The sequence below is a fragment of the Barbus barbus genome, assembly GCF_936440315.1.
Source record: "Barbus barbus genome assembly, chromosome: 35".
Lineage (NCBI taxonomy): Eukaryota > Metazoa > Chordata > Actinopteri > Cypriniformes > Cyprinidae > Barbus > Barbus barbus.
In genome coordinates this window covers 20339609-20349987 of record NC_136763.1, presented here as the reverse complement: position 1 = coordinate 20349987, position 10379 = coordinate 20339609, and the positions used below count along the sequence as shown (strand labels likewise).

Sequence of the window (10379 nt, the reverse complement as noted above, 5' to 3'; positions counted from 1 at the left end):
AGCTTCATCAGCAAGGCAGTTGTTATATTGGCAGTGTGTTTGGGGTCATTATTATGTTGGAAAACTGCCGTTCGGCCCAGTTTCTGAAGGGAGGGCATCATCTTCTGCTTCAGAATGTCTCAGTACATGTTGGAATCCATGTTTCCCTCAATGAACCGCAGCACGCCAGTACTAGCAGCACTCATACAGCCCCGGACCATGTTGCTACCACCACCATCCTTGACTGTAGGCAAGACAGTTTTCTTGGTACTCCTCACCAGGGCGTCGCCACACATGCTGGACACCATCTGAACCAGACCACAGGACATGGTTCCAGTAATTCATGCTCTTGGCCAGGTTGTCTTCAGCTAACTGTTTGCGGACTTTCTTGTGAGCCAGCTTTAGAAGAGGCTTCCTTCTGGGACGATGACCATGCAAACCGACTTGTTGCAGTGTGCGGCGTATGGTCTGAGCACGGACAAGCTGACCTTCCACTTCTGCAACCTCTAAAGCAATGCTGGCAGCACTCATACGTCTGTTTTTTGAAACTCAACTTCTTTGATCGACCCTTGCGAGGCCTGTTCCGAGTGGAACCAGTCTTGGAAAACCTCTGTATGACAGTAGCCACTGTACTGTAACTCAGTTTCAGGTTGTTACTGATCTTCTTATAGCCTCGACCATCTTTGTGGAGAGCAACAAATCTAATTCTCAAATCCTCAGAGAGTTCTGTGCCATGAGGTGCTATGTTGAACATCCAGTGGTCAGTATAAGATAATTGTACTCAAAGCACCAAATTTTAACTGCTCTAATATAAGATACACAATTTTTTATAATCATGTCAAGCAGACAAAACTATGAACATGATGAATAGGACATGGTTAAACGACGTATAGCTGTTATCACTTAGGATGTACTCACTTTTGTTGCCAGCTTTTTTGACAATAATGGCAGTATGTTGAGTTATTTTCAGAGGACAGTAAATCTTTACTGCTATACAAGTTATACATTGACTAATCTAAAATATATCCAAGTTTCATTTCTATAGTATTGTCCCTTGAGAAGATATACTAAAATGGTAGCCGAAATGTGAGGGGTGTACTGACTTTTGTGAGATACTGTATGTTGCCTTAATTAAATGTTCATTAAGAGGAACATTAAATGGTAAAATTTAAATGTGATTTCCATTATTCTAACCGATGCTTTAGAAAAATCCCAGTGAACACTGCTAATAGGGATTATAAAAGTACATTTGTAGCTTAAAGATTATTTGTAGCACAACTTTATGATTTGAAATGGTTTTAGTGTTTTTGAGAGGGACTTCCCTAAACTAGAGGTGCCTCCTATAATCTAAAATGCAGTATGCTTGCTACCATAGAAGGTTGATTATATGCAGGACATAATTCAGATCCTAATATTAAATAATATATCATTCACTGAAATTGGAATAGAAATTCATCTTTATTTCAATATTTAATTAGATACTTTTATTTTTTACATTACATTCTTTCCATTATCATTAACAGGACAAATAAACATGTCAGTAAACATGTTGCATTAAAAAATGCTTCTGTTGCACTGCTCTCATACAGACTCAGTGGGGAAAAATACTTTATAATGTATCTTCAATGGAGTCAGTGTGGTAGCAGCACCTTCCCTCTACCAATGCAGTTATGAAACCCTTTGGTCCCATCAGGGCCGATAGGCTGGCGAACAACCAGGACACTTAAAGACCTCATTATCTGATTGGGTGAGACAGAGTCACCCATCTCAGGCTGAATGACCTGGGCAGCATGTTTACGTCTCTGGACCCAAGGGCTGCTTGTGAAGCCCAAGTCGTCTGGGGAGAGCTCACCCGAGCCCTTGTACCTGCCGAAGGAGGACATTCCAGCTACAGTGGGCCAGCTGCTGAAAGGAAGAGTGGCCAGAGGAGAGGTCACATGACTGCAAGGAAAAAGCTTACGAGGCAGGAGAGGGCTTCCTACAGGACTGCCAAGGGGATTTCTGTAAGGGTCAGAGTGGAAAGTCGATATCCGCGGGATGGCGAGGGGGCTGCCGTAGAGGGCCTGAGGACGGGAGACTCTGCGGTTGGGCCGGGGCGAAGCAGGAGTAAAATCAGACTCTGAAGAGCTGCAAACAGCCGAATCCTCCAGAGAATAAAAGCGCCTGGACTTTCTGTTTGGCTTTTTCAAACTCTCATTGTCAATACCTTCTTCAGACTCTTCCTCTGCTAGACCTTGTCTCCATCCTGGCTTACGAGTTCCACGGCTTCCCAGCAGGACCACACAAACGCCCCTTCCTCCCTGCTGCTGCTCTTCCGCCTTCAGGGCTTCGTAGGCCTTGCGTGCGCCCTCCAGATACTCATACTCCACCACAGCACACACTTTCCGCCCCAGTTCCAGGTGTTTCTTAGTATAGCGCTTCAACTCCGTAGGGATCTCTTTTCCTGGCCGCAGAATGCGGAGAGATGAGATGGTGCCATAGGGGGAAAACACCCGCATTGCGGCTTCCATGATGCCTAGCTGCTCCACACCTGGTGACCCATTTTCCTCGCCTTTGACCGGGCCTACACCGTCTAGGAAGTTCCAGGCCAGAAGTAGCTTGCTTGTGGGAATGCACAGGAGCCAATCGGGTACTGGAGTCCTTCGTCGCACCTTGGTTCCCATCTCATTCACTTCCAGCTGCGGAGACGTTCTTGCAGCCGTCAGGGTGGTGCGCCAGTCACGCGTGAGATCTTTAATCTATGAAAACATGAATCAAAGCACACAAAAATATTTTAATATGAACTATAAGAAATGGTTAACTGGTAAATGTTAAGTTCCCTTACTATATACCATCTAAAACTGTAACAGTTTTCCGAACAGGACATAGTAATTATACAGTAAAATACTGTAAAGTTTGCAGTTTTTGGAAGTGAAAAAGAACAAGTCATCTTATTTACAGTGGAAAAAAAACAAACTGCAGAATTCCCTGTGTAACACTTTACATTTCAGGGTTTTTAATTTAAATAATAATTTCTGCTTAGTTTTTTTTATCAGTTAGGTACATTAGAGTTTTGGGATACATCTTATGTTAAATTAATGTTTAGGCTATTGCATAATTTTAGTGTTATGTTACCTTGATGCTGTCTTGTATGACACTGTGCACCTTCTATATATTAGTATCTACCGTCCTCAGTCTGTGTAAAAGCTATTCATCATATGAATTTCTCTTTACCACCTATATTTTTAGGTGGTTGTCAGCCAATTATAAAAGGTACAAAACATAGGCTATTTAGTAATTCAGTGTTGGTCTTTTAATATGTCAGTTTTATTACTATCATTTTTTTTTAAACTGTAAATTTAACCTGTAAAACCTAAAATGTAAAATTCAGACAACCACAGTTTTTTTTAAACAGTTTTTTTTTTTGTTTATTTCATGATGACACTTCAAATCAGATCAAGATGATGCTGGTTATTTGATCTCACCTTCTTGAAAGATGTCAGCAGCTTCAAACTAACATAACCCATCTTGTTTCTTTGGACATGTTTTAGCAGAAAAGCATCATCTGCCAGATTCTCATCAGAAAGGTAGTTCTCCAGCTGGGCAGCAATTTTATGTGTTAAATCATCATTTGGAGGAATCCAGAGATCACCCTCACAGAATTCCTCAAAAACATCAGTCAACTCAGTTGAACTCCTGAAAAACAGTTGTTTTTTTTTTATAAAAAAAAATAAATAAATCTGGAATTAGCCTAATGCCTGTTTAAAAAGCTTCCTTGAGTGGATTTTTACATTAAAATTGAGAAACTCTATTATAAACTTATCCATTAACGTACCCATCCAAACTATCATTTAGCCCATCATCGGTGTATGAGAACGGCCCCTTTGATTGCTGAGTGTCTTCACAATGGAAGATGTCAGTAAAACCGGGTGAGGACATGCTGTTGACACATTATATTGATCTTACTGACAAAACTAAACGTTAAAGCATGTGCTAATTAGTTGTTAAACTGTGTTGTAAACAGCCTACCTGACGTCTCTCCTGTATGTTTCCCCGTGTACCGCCGCACATCACCTGAAGACAGGTGATCCTTTTTAGAAAACTGATTTATACGTCCTTGCGTCACCATGAAAAACGAGGTATTCTGGGCAACGTCATGCTTGCTCTGAAACGTCCGAGGTTAAATTATAAATTCATAAGGAGAAAAAAAAAAATATTTTTTAAATCTTTCGGCTTAAAAAAAAGAAAAAAAAAAGCCATTTTCGATTTTATAAATAAAAAACTATAGTTGAATATTTAAAAAAATATTAAATAGTGGGCTACATATGCACATTTGCACTGAATGCAAAGTTCCAAGAAAAAAAGATTGGATTTTTGTCATAACCACCAAAAATTTTGAATCCAGCCATATTATCAATACGCGTTGCCAGAGGCACGTGCTCCCTCTCAGCTTCTTGAGCCAAGTGGATTTTTTGAACGCAGCTTCCAAAAGACAAAAAAATAGCCGCGTTATAATTTAATTTTAATTATATAATTCAAATCCGATTGTTAGGCTGCATTAATTAGGTCAACCAGAACCGGGGACACTTCCCAAAACACCTGATGCACTTGTTACATTGTTAGAAGAATGGCATCTACGCTAATATTAGTCTGTTTTTTTCTTATTCCGAGGTCACCATAGCCACCCAGATCCAGACTGTATCCAGATCAGATGTCTAAATATTGTAAAGCTGATATAAAGCCACCCAGCTTTATATCAAGCCGATGTAATGCTGCTTTGACACAATTTGCATTGTTAAAAGCGCTATACAAATAATATTGACTTGGCTTGACTTGATAACCAATCACACACGATTCTGTTGAGCTTATGAATGCAATGCCCAATCAGAGGCGTTCAGATGAGTCCTCGCCGAAACGCCCTGCTCTCTGCCCAATTCTCTCATCAGAAACAGTAATGTGCAGATGCAAGAGATTCATTTCAGTGTAAACAGCTTCAGTGATTATAATGGGAGTTTTTGAGGGCTCTTGAACTCTGGCTAGACTGAAATCAATGATAATGTTCTTTGATAATGGAAATGTTCTTTGCACTCTTTATGTATTAATTTATAACTTACAATGTGTGTTTAAAAAAAAAAATTCACGTTAAATACACAGTCGTATTAAAAATATTTTATGACATGACACCTATATTTAAGTAAAAACACTGTTTTTATGCAGATTACACAAACACTTTGCATGCATTTGAGAATGGGATATTTCATGATATAGCCTATTAACACGTTTGGGAATATTTAGAATAAAAAGGGAAAGATTAAATTAAAATATAAGCCTACATGGCTGCTGTGTGTCACATGACAAGCATGACGACGAGCCCCCTCAAAAATAAGTGCATGACGCCCCTGCACGTAGCCTCTCTTCCCAAGTCGTTAATAAACGTTTAATGGGCGTGTTAATTACTTTGTGAGCCATGGACTTTTGGAGATCCTGTAGACTTTATGCAAATCTACCTTTGACCCGACTTGTGTGTGTACTGTGAGGGATGAGGTGTCAAGATTACAACAAGGACAGTCTCCAAGATTAAGTGCAAAGTGTATTCCAAATGAATGGCCACCACAGGGGATCCGTGAGACGGTAGTGCAGGACTACAGCAGACCCCCCTACTAGGCTTCCTGTATATTAGGACTGTTACCATTCCTCGTGTTAAGGACAGGTTTATCCTCACGTATGTGCCGTTCTTCAGAGAGCACGACCAAGCAGTTCTTAAGTCCTGTTAATTATCTAACACTTTTTAGCAGCCAATAAACACACTCAGGATAATGTGTGCTCAAGCATATTATAATTACAATAACTGTTGCCTTTGTAGATGTAAGTGTGACCGGAATTAAAGGTATTGCTGATAAATATAATAACACCGCACAGAACCATTTTCGCGATTTTTACAACCGCAAGTTAGCAAGCAATCAATGCACTTTAAATAAAGTACAAGATGCAAACAATTAATGTTCATTAAATTATAAATTTCTGACCGGTTACTTAACAAGTTTATAAGCCATTTACGTTGCAACTGGATGGATAAGCCATTTTACAATTAAATTGTCATGACATATCATCACCAACAAGTGGCACTCGCTGATAGAAGATGGTTCTGCTGAAATGCTTTGCTTGAACCTCATAGTAGCACACTTGATCACTTTTAAGATTTTAAGTAGCATTTATTTACTATTAATTACCATTTATAGTATATTTCATCTTATGACAAAATTATAGTTAATTCCAAGTCGTTTCCAGTCTGGAAATTCCAGAGTAACAAGACAGATTGCGCTACATAAGCATTTAACAGCAGGTGGCGCATTAGAACAGTGAACTGATTCAATTCAGTTTGAGATTATTGATTTGAGTTATTGATTATTTGACTGATTTTAAAAGTAATTTTAGATTCATTTGAAACGCATAAATGCAAGCCATGTCTGAAAGTGTTGTTGCACGGACATAAACACACTGTGCTTATTATGTTTTTATGTTACAATATTAGGCTATGACAGAATTGACTCTGAAGGCATTTCTATTGAAGAAAGTAAATCGATTAAACAATTAAGTTTCCTTAAGACGCTGAGCCCAGTGTTTATGCAGACGGGTTTCGTAACTCAAGCACAACAAGGTCCCATGACAACATCAACAGCTCTGATCCTGTGACTGTACCGTCTATAATTAGCCTGGGTGATGAAAGCTCCAGGTAACAAGGAGACAGAAACTCTACTACCTTCTAGAGCCTCTGCAGCAAACGCAAAGCAAAACGGTGACTTCTGCATGATAGATGCCATCAATTTCAATGCATCATTTTCGTAACTAACTGTGCACGCTATTGGATGAGAATTGGGAGTCACGAGTCACCACGAATGCAAAGGAGTTTCGACCAACCGGCTTGTGCAATTTCAGGATGTGCCCAAATATTATTCCGAAACATTATGCAGTACTATTCCTTTCCCATACATGTGATATTCTTGCGACTCAAACCAGAATGTAAATAAAAATTGCATAAAATTCTGGCTTTATTAAGTTTTGTACACGATGCAAACGTTTCAGTCAAACCTGCAACATGCGCATCAAAAGCACCTGGGAAACTCCATAATTTCCATAAGGAAATTCCATCAAACTCGGTACAAACAAATTGAAAGCTACTGGGTGCATGTTGTACTCGCTGTTTGGGCACAGATTCTCCGAATCAGCCCACGTGGGGTCTAAACAGGAGTTTCCCCCATCACCAATGGCAGAGCGAGAGCGAGACGCTTGTGGAAGATTGCTAGCCAATGAGAAAGGCGAGCGTTTCGCAAAGCCGTGCCCACTCGAAAGCTGTATAAAAGCGAGGGTTTCGCTGAAAATCGGCAGAAATAACTTCTCAGACACAGCGAAACGAGCAAAGGAATACTACAACTCCGAGCCATATTTGGATTATACTTTGGCCAGCACACTTTGACTGGATTTGAATATTTCCGAGCTCTTCCTGAGACGTGTGGATTACTATTATCTGAAGCAAAATGACCCTGGAAGAAGTCGTTGGATGCAATATCACTGATAAAAAGTAAGTTCTGCATTGCATGCATTGCATACACATTCAGTGCGAATCTCAATGGGTATCTTAACTATACAGACAACCATCCGACTGCCGCTTACCACAGTTTGTATGTTTTTACAGAATGGACACCGTGAGCCAAGCATTGGAAGACCTGCTGGTAGCAGCACAGAGACAGGACTGTCTTACCGTCGGCGTTTATGAGTCTGCAAAACTCATGAATGTGTAAGTATATACTCATGTCTGACTTTTACACATGCTACTGTATTGCTTTATCCCAACAAACAGGAGACTAATTGCAATTCACTTGATCTACAGAGACCCAGATTGTGTCGTACTGTGCGTTCTGGCCACCGATGAGGAGGACCTGGATGATATTGCGCTGCAGATTCACTTCACGCTCCTTCAGGCGTTCTGCTGCGACAACGACATCAACATCCTGCGGGTGTCCGGGCTGAGACGCCTCGCACAGGTGCTCGGAGAGCCAACCACCGTGGACAACAACGAGCCAAGGGATTTCCACTGCATCATAGTCACTGTAAGTAGACTTAGAATTGGCTCGTTGCGTGATCGTATTCAACATGCATTCAGAGTTAAATCTTAATATCGTACGACATTGACTTACGGTGCATTTAATGTGTTTTCACAGAACTCTCAATGCCAGCCACTCAAATGCCAGGCACTGAAGGATGTGGGCAACTACTGCGAAGAGAGCCGCTTCAAAAACCAATGGATTCCTTATCTGTCCCTGCAAGAAGGCTGAACGAGTCGCAATGCTTGATGCAATGAAAGGATGAACGAGTCATTCTCTGCGAATGAAAGCAAAAGGGCTCTGCACCAGCCGCCGTTGACTGCTGCGTCATGCGAAGGGGCTGTGAGAGAGAAAGTGGAGCTCTTGGGACTGTGCGCACGGGACCGGTACATTCCACCCTGCCCCACCAGCTTGTCGTGTCCTCCTGTGGGGGAAAAAAAGTGGTAGCGGAGGAACACGTTGTGGCTGTGAAAGTCTGCCTGTCGGCGCAAGCGGTGCCGGAGAACTTGCACGCGGGCGGCGTGGGCGTGCGATGGGTTGGAAAGCGACCAGTGTGCGTCACTATCGCTGCCTCCTGGACGAACATTTTCAAATGTCGAGTGAATGATCTGTGTATGTGCCGGACTTTAGTGACTCTGAACTGCAGTGGCATTTATGCCAATCCACAAATGGACTGCAATCGCTTTTGTTAGACTGCACTGAGAAATATTCACTTGTTTGCGAAACAAAATGAATTCTGTTGAGTTATTGAGAAATACATACTATGCATTGATGTAAGTTATTTCCAGAGTAATATATGCATTGCTGCTCGTGTCAAATACAATATTGTTTCAATAAATTATTGATTGAGAATTGTACTCCTGTTTTATGTTTTTGCTTGGGGGTTGGGGTGGTAGACAATTCAATAACGGGTGACAAAGCAAATGCAGACTGACTTCCTTCTGTCAAAGTTTAAAATAACAAAACACTTCCTGTTAAACGTTCTTGCAAATCCTTAAAGTCTTGCCAGGTTTACTTTGGACCTTATGAGTGAGAGGGAATTACCCCACTGAGATGCTGAATGCATTCAGTGGAAATGTTAAGAAAGAACAAGAGCCCTAAGTGACGTGCAAACAAATCAACAGTTTGCCAAAGGATAGTCTTCATATCCTCTTGTCCTGGAATCAGCGTCATATCCTTACTGATACTCAGTTAATTACGAAATCGTACTGGCAGGAATGCAGACTTTACAGTAATTCATGTCCAGTTCCGTCTACTTTGGCAAGCTCTGCTCCTCCATAAAGAGACTGTACATGGCTTATAAATTCCAGAAAAGGATCTGACAACATGATCCATATAAAATAGCTTTTCAGTAAGTGATTTGAGGTTATATTACAGGTATTTTACTGTTTGTAGAACAATCTCTAATTGTTATGTAGCAGACGACTTGCAACAGTATACATATTACACCAGCAGCAGTCCCACTGGGCAGACTGGGATTGTGTTTTCCTCAAGGGTAAAATGGTGATGCTAGTGCATGCTTCATCCTTTCACGGCTTGGTCTGAGTTACTAGGGCAAAGCTTTAACCTTTAAGCTACCACTATCCTAGTAACACCCTTCTTTGTCAGCTTTGTTTCTTCCAGCTCCATCCAGTTGCTGTTCAGGTCAGCCTTAATTGTGAACTCTTGAGAGGTGAAGAGCTACAGTTGCACACATTTGCTTGTAAAACAAACAGAGCATCTTATGAGATCCTTGCAACAAAACACCACCATCCTGGTATTTAGATAACTATAATGCAATTCACAATCGCATACACGTTGTTGTGATATTCTCTGAGCATTTGCTCATTTACTGCGAATCTGAAGCAACAAAATGCTAGTATTATAGGCGGCAGTTACTGTCAAAGTGAGCTCGATAATAATGATCAAAGATAGATTTGTATTAAGGGATAATAATAGAAAAGAGTCTCCTTTGAAATCAATCAAGCATTTTTTTCTGGGCGTTCCCTGAGCTGATTGTGCGTCTGACGTAGCCCGTTTCTGATTACGTATTGGAACCCCGGAAACGTCATTGACCATTTAAGGGCAAATCTGAAAGTACTGAGTATGTCTCTTCAACTCAACACCAGCGCGAAATATAATCGTTTAACCGGAATTCTCAGTGTTTAAAGTATCACATTATACATGTTTGTTTGGATAAGGCATCTCCTGACCGCTCACGGCTGAGTCGTGCCCAGCTCCTGCCGCTGGTATGTGAGGAATGCGGAAGCAGTGGCTGTGTTTCCATAGATGTGCAGCGAGAATGCGCTAGCTGTTTCCCACAAGGTGCTATAATGAATC

At 41.0% G+C, this 10379-nt stretch overlaps 2 protein-coding genes across 2 annotated transcripts; one reads left to right on the top strand and one right to left on the bottom strand.

Annotated features, from left to right (window-relative positions):
- Positions 1-1610: 1610 nt before the first annotated feature.
- On the bottom strand, positions 1611-3897 carry LOC306854963 (la-related protein 6-like; the record flags this gene model as incomplete). The annotated part of the gene is made up of 3 exons (XM_079393302.1): positions 1611-2717; positions 3444-3654; positions 3794-3897. 3 exons carry the CDS (start codon positions 3895-3897, stop codon positions 1611-1613), a joined length of 1422 nt encoding a protein of 473 aa, XP_079249428.1.
- A 3445-nt stretch (positions 3898-7342) lies between these two features.
- LOC306854918 (growth arrest and DNA damage-inducible protein GADD45 beta-like) lies at positions 7343-8917 on the top strand. Its single transcript, XM_079393232.1, has 4 exons — positions 7343-7537; positions 7652-7753; positions 7847-8066; positions 8178-8917. The coding sequence occupies exons 1-4, from the start codon at positions 7494-7496 to the stop codon at positions 8289-8291; spliced, it is 480 nt and encodes a 159-aa protein (XP_079249358.1). The 5' UTR covers positions 7343-7493; the 3' UTR covers positions 8292-8917.
- The last annotated feature ends 1462 nt before the right edge of the window (positions 8918-10379 follow it).

What these genes read in the sequence shown, in the direction of transcription:
- LOC306854918 (XM_079393232.1), top strand. Translation starts at nt 7,494, where the DNA reads ATGACCCTGGAAGAAGTCGTTGGATGCAATATCACTGATAAAAA. An exon ending in TGCAATATCACTGATAAAAA is followed by an intron (nt 7,538 to 7,651) that starts GTAAGTTCTGCA and finishes ATGTTTTTACAG; the next exon opens with AATGGACACCGTGAGCCAAG. An exon ending in TCCACTGCATCATAGTCACT is followed by an intron (nt 8,067 to 8,177) that starts GTAAGTAGACTT and finishes GTGTTTTCACAG; the next exon opens with AACTCTCAATGCCAGCCACT.